Genomic DNA, 6,000 nt, shown 5'->3' with positions numbered 1-6,000 from the left:
GTTCACTGTATTTAAGTGCATATGTACTTTTAATACACACATACATACATACGTTTATAAAAATATGTGTTAACCGAAATTTTTTCAATGAAAACTTACATATATTCTTATTTTTTTTGATATTCTACGTACTGGCAAATATATGTATGTATGTATAGAATCTATCTATACAGTATATTAAGTAAACCTAAGTAAGTCAATATAAAATTACATTTTTATAAAGTCTGTTCTGTACGATATTTTTGAAAAGCTTTTCTTTTTGCAAACTTTGTAGACAAGTGTTTTTTTTTCAAATTTTTTTTTTTGTCAAAATCAACTTCTTTTAAGTACCGTTACAAAAGAATATGTATTAGAGCTTACGATTTCTTCTCGAACACAAACGAGATTTTCGAGACCCGAGAAATCGAGAACTCGACTTCTCGCGAGATTCTCGTGTCTCGAAGTACTCGTAAATCTCGCGAGGTTCTCGACATAAACTTAATTGCTGTATGGACAGTATTTGTACACTTGGTGTTTTTACTTGTGTATTTTTTTTTTTTTTTCCTATAATGCTTTTCAATAACATTTAGCTCAAAACATATTTATTATACATATAATTTTGTTCACAATATTTTATTTTTTTACGAGACATCGAGAACACGGCTTCTCGCGAGATTCTCGAATCTCGAAATACTCGTAATACTCGCGAGCTTCTCGACTTTCAATTCATACGCTGCATTGGCAGTATTCTATACATTTCGGTGTTTTTTAATTATGGTTTTGTGCAAATTTTCGCTTGTGCTCCAGAAGAAATCGTAAGCTCTATATAAAACAGTCAATGAACAGTCATATTTAGATATTTAAGTATATCGCAAGTCTCTAATGACGTTACATTGAAATGTTTCATTCTAACCTACATTAATTAAGTTTAATGAATTTGTTTCTTTATTACACAGGCATTTAGGTTTCACATAATTAATACTTCCGCTTTTGCCTTGAAATTATCTGGCATTTTTTTTGGATTCATCTAGTTAAATTTTTTTATTGAATATGCTTTGTAAAAAAACTTTACTGCATACATAAGTATTTCATCAACAAACATATTTTTTGTTTACATATATGTCTAGTCTTACTATCTATAAGTATTGAATTATCACATTGAAAATCGCACATAACACATATGTACTCACATACAAACATACTTAGTACGTGTATACTTCATAATTAAGTAATCAATTCATTATTTGTTCATCTAAATTAATTCTAATTCACATGTACTTATATACATTAGGTCGCAATGAGTTTTTTTCGACATAGTTTCTAGCATATGGGTGTTCCCAACGTTACGGACGTTCCATGCTGGCACACTTTTTTGTATATAAAAAACTGAAGTAGACATTGGATCAAACAATTTTATTTTTTTATAAACGATATTACCGGACCTCTACCCAATCTAATTACAAATATTTTCCAAAAGCGATACGAAGCTTCTTTATTGCAATTTAAAGTTACTGTTCGGACGTTCCGAAACCGTACCTCATATTTGAGGTGACATAATATTTTGTTAGAAGTTTGCGAAACGATTTTTACTGCATAAAAATGTTGTGGGAATGGTAAATAAAGGAATATATAAGGATTGTAACTGCATTACTTTTATCTCAGCAGCGATGTTGTTTGCTTATATTAGCTTCACTTGTATTTATGCTTCTTTGTAACTCTCTAGGCTAGACCCATGTAGCGGCAATTATTGAAGACTCGCGGCAGTGGCCGAATAACTCGCTACAAAACGAGTTGTGCTTAATAGCGGATACACGAACCTCTGTGCTACGGTGCATTAAACATCAAATATATAATTGGATTGTAGATACTAAAACGGCACAATCTTTTTTTGTGTTTTTTTTATTTTTTTTAAACTGTATTTATATTGTTTTGTAGTAAACACTGAACTTTTCATGCAAATTACAAATGGCACCTTTTATTTTGTTGTAAATGCCCAAAGTTGTGCACTTAATCTTGCCAGATAAATTTTTCAACTTCTCCACTCAGATATAAGAAATTCTGTTTCAAATAAATTTATGAAGAGATAAGCGGCAATTTATCAAGAAGTGTTCGAACGTTTCAACTTTTGATTTCGTTACAATCTTGACTGCTAATGCTTTTCGAAAAACAAATAATGGGACATGAAGATACCCTAAGATGCCCTTTAGGTTAAAAATTTGGATACGTAAAACAACTTCTAAGAAATATTTTTTTAAACTTGAAATATATTTTGCGTCTGAACGCTTGTGAAAAATCACGATATTTAAAGACAGCCCAGCCAGCCGTCAACCCGTCAATTGTTAAGCGTTTTTATTAATCAGTTTGATAGCACATATGTTTGCCAAACATACTGTGTCGAATGTTAGAACCACTATGCTGCACATAAATGTACAACAACAATAAAAAATAAAAAGAATAAAGCAGGCAGCCACACTTGTGTACATGAACACATCAAAGTAATCTATTTGCATACGTACATAGAAGGCGACGAAGAATATCTCACATACATATATGTAATCATCAGCTAAGAGCAGAAGTTGTTACTCACACATACACACGCATATAGATTAATAACAAAGTATGCGATACAACTGCTCCATGTTCGTGAAAAGCCTAGACCTTAGGAGAAATATGCGAACGAGGGAACATAGAGTATAAAAGCAGCGCAATCTGAGGAATAACTAATCAGTTTGATTTAAACGCGCTATTAGTTGTGAAGTGAAGTATAATTATACAACACCCAAAGTAGTCTAAATAAAGACGATTTTGCATTACTGAATATTGGAGTTATTTAGTCGACAGTTCAGCGATTCGAACGTTAGCAGAAGGTGTATAATTGTAAGGAATTTCCCAAAATTCGTTACAATACATATCGATAATTTTACTTGTGTTATGACTATATTGCAATATTAAGGGCGATATGTTGCCGCTTAGCCGAACTATTTTTTTAAACTAGTTATGTATATTTGATTAATCGTTAATATCTTCTATATCAGGAGCCATTATTCGGACTTTTGAAGGACGAAGTATGCAGCTTAGGATATAAAATTATTCTAGGCAGAACTTTTTTTTTGCCCTGGGTTGGCAGTTTCACGGAAACATCCACACTCGGATTCTAGGTAAAATTCTAAAGAAAAAGTACACTAATGATCAACCTTAAAACAGTTTAGGGAATTCCAATACAATTTGAAATAATTTTTATGTCTCGCTGACCCCATGTAGGAGAATACCATATGTCGGTTGTTGGTCGCGCGCCATGCTACCCGAAATGCCTTACAAGATATTTTCAATCCCGGGATTTCGGGATACAGTGCGATTCCCGGTATCCCGGAATTTTCAGGATCATCCAGTAACTTTGAACTTTGGTTAAAATATCATAGGTAACATATACAAATATAAACAGTTTAACAAAAACAATTATTATAAAAATGTCTTTTTGTATGATAAGCGGGAATTGCCTCAATTGCTTTTAAATGTATGAACACATTTATTTGAAGCAATTTTTTAATTTAATTTCTTTTTTAATAATTTGGGCAAGTTTAAACAGTAGGCTCAAATATTTAACTGTGTAATCTACACACACTCGATTACAGCAGTTAGGCTAGGTTGTGGGATTGATGTAGGAAGTGGAAGCTTTGTAGGGCTATTTAGAGAACAATACCTCCAATTTTTATTTATTCCGGGACTACGGAATTTGCTAAGGACTATAACCGCGGTTTTGTTTCGGTTTCAGAATGTATCTTAGTAGCTACCGCGGGGGCATTCTCCACTACTTTCGGGATCATCTTGGTATCATTTCGAATTCATTTCAAAAATGTTTTAGCAATAGCTTTACATGACAAAGCGACTCCATGCTTACTTCTAATACTTCTTGAACACCTTTATTATTTAATTTGTGGGTAAGGCTTTTTCAAATGAGCACCGTTTTCACCAAAGTCAATATTTTGCGATGATATTTGGTCAGCGCCGAGTCTTGTGGTCGAGAAGAACACTGTGTGAATTTTGTTGCAAATTTCTGCAAGGTTTTTTTTAAATTGGCAAAAAATTTTTTTGGACTGTTTTGGGAAATTAATTGTTTATCCGAAAATAAGCGTCCAAATGGGACAATTTTTTAGAAATAGATTCAAAAGACATTCAAGTACAGGGCAAAATTATTTTTTTACAAAAATTGTTTTTGTTGTTGGTTTGCAATAAATTTTCTATAAACAATTGAATATTTAAAAAATTTCTCCGCCTTTCAGACGGAAGTTTTAAAGAACAGTTTATGTAAAAAAAAAAAAATGCTTGAGATCTGACATAGTTTGAAAACGTTGCTTTGTTTTACGAAACCTTTAGTACTAAAAATTTTGTTTTCAATAAGGAAAAAAATAAAAATAGAGTTATTAATATTTTGTTTGAATTGATATTAAATACGAGCATATTGGTGAACACAATGCCGAATCCAAATCAATGGTGAACCCTTTTCAAAAAAATAACCATAATACAGTGTGCACAAATTTAGTGCGAATAAGTGATGAAAATGTTAAATTTAGCGAACTAGCCGGACAATACGTGGGTCGAACTTGTAGAAAATATATATACAACGGAAAATTACATTCGTCTGCTAATGGAAATACTGGTTATACCCTGTGAAAAGGTTATAATTATTTTTTATGTCTCGTAAATAAATTCCACTGTTGAAGACGGTTCGCAAAATATTGTAGTAAATCCTATGGGCAACAGTGAAAACAATCTGAAAAATAAGCCGGACTACTGATGGCAGTATTCTTAATGTACTTGGTACTTTTTTCTGGATCTGCTCTCGATGGTTTGGAGATCCATTCTTTAAAATTTCCTTCTGCAAGGCGGAGAAATTGTTTAAATATTCAATTGTTTATAGAAAATTTATTGCAAACCAACAACAAAAATAATTTTTGCAAAAAAAATAATTTTGCCCTGTACTTGAATGTCTTTTGAATCTATTCCTAAAAATTGTCCCATTTGGACGCTTACTTTCGGATAAACAATTAATTTCCCAAAACAATCCAAAAATATTTAAATGCCAATTAAAAAAAAACATGCAGAATTTTGCAACAAAATTCATACGGTGTTCTTCTCAACCACAAGAATCGGCGCTGACCAAATATCATCGCAAAATATTGACTTTGGTGAAAACGGTGCTCAGTTGAAAAAGCCTTACCGTTGTTTGAATATTTGATGTAAACCTTTAAAGACCTACGTTTTGACTGCATGCTTCTGCAATGTCTAGTACCTCAAAGGCAAAAGCTGATATAATCGCCATCCAAAAGAAGCGATGGACAGAACAGGGAAAATAAGCATTAAAACATGTGTTTTACAAGCTGGTAAGTGAAGTTTCGGTGTCGGCTTCGTGGTGCTCCTTACAAGTTGATGCGTCCTATTGTACATATGCACATGCATATATATTTCAAGTCATTAAGTTTATCCTTGTATGATCTAAATCTAATAGTAGTGTAAGTTTCAGTAAATAAATTCTTATAAAAATATTCTTCATTCAATTTAAGTATTTGTTAGTGTTTGATGGTAGTTTCGGGTCCAATTGTGGCATTAATACCTTTAGCTTTCCTCTCTTGTAAATATGTGACCGCATACTCGATCGACCAGGCGAATACACAAAGGAATATACAAACCGTTTGCGCGTGGATGCAGATAGGATAGCTGTTAGTGAGGTCCCGTATCAGACCTGTAGAAAAAAAAAAATAAAAAAGAAAACAAATTATAAACCGAATATCTTAAAATATATTATAACGTTATTGCTTACCAATCAACGGTCCCAGGCAGATCACAAACAAAGCTTTACCAATTAAATGCCAACCGAAGGCTGATGGTAATTTTTCCAAAGAACAATACTCAGACACCGTTAACGTAAAATTGGCCAATGCGGAACCACGGAAGAAACCGCAAATCGATAGCCAAATCATGAGTTGCGTCCAATCGGTTTGCTCAGCCATAACTGCAAATAGA

General features: G+C 32.7%; 1 protein-coding gene across 22 annotated transcripts in view; it reads right to left on the bottom strand.

The window, feature by feature from the left end:
• Window positions 1-5,414: 5,414 nt before the first annotated feature.
• Window positions 5,415-6,000, bottom strand: part of LOC137250427 (monocarboxylate transporter 7) — a 142,167-nt gene continuing 141,581 nt past the window's right edge. For 21 of the 22 annotated variants that reach the window (XM_067783215.1, XM_067783205.1, XM_067783208.1 and 18 more), the window contains 2 exons: window positions 5,798-5,989; window positions 5,415-5,719 (listed from right to left, as the gene is read on the bottom strand). In XM_067783215.1, the coding sequence (XP_067639316.1) occupies window positions 5,547-5,719; window positions 5,798-5,989 (365 nt within the window). In that variant the 3' untranslated portion in view covers window positions 5,415-5,546. The remainder of the gene's footprint in view (window positions 5,720-5,797; window positions 5,990-6,000) is intronic. The other variant, XM_067783225.1, reaches the window with a different exon arrangement.

Source organism: Eurosta solidaginis, chromosome 4 (genome assembly GCF_040869045.1).
Source record: "Eurosta solidaginis isolate ZX-2024a chromosome 4, ASM4086904v1, whole genome shotgun sequence".
In the NCBI taxonomy this organism is placed as follows: Eukaryota; Metazoa; Arthropoda; class Insecta; order Diptera; family Tephritidae; genus Eurosta; species Eurosta solidaginis.
Note: the sequence above shows the minus strand (reverse complement) of the source record. Positions and strands in the feature narration are given on the sequence as shown.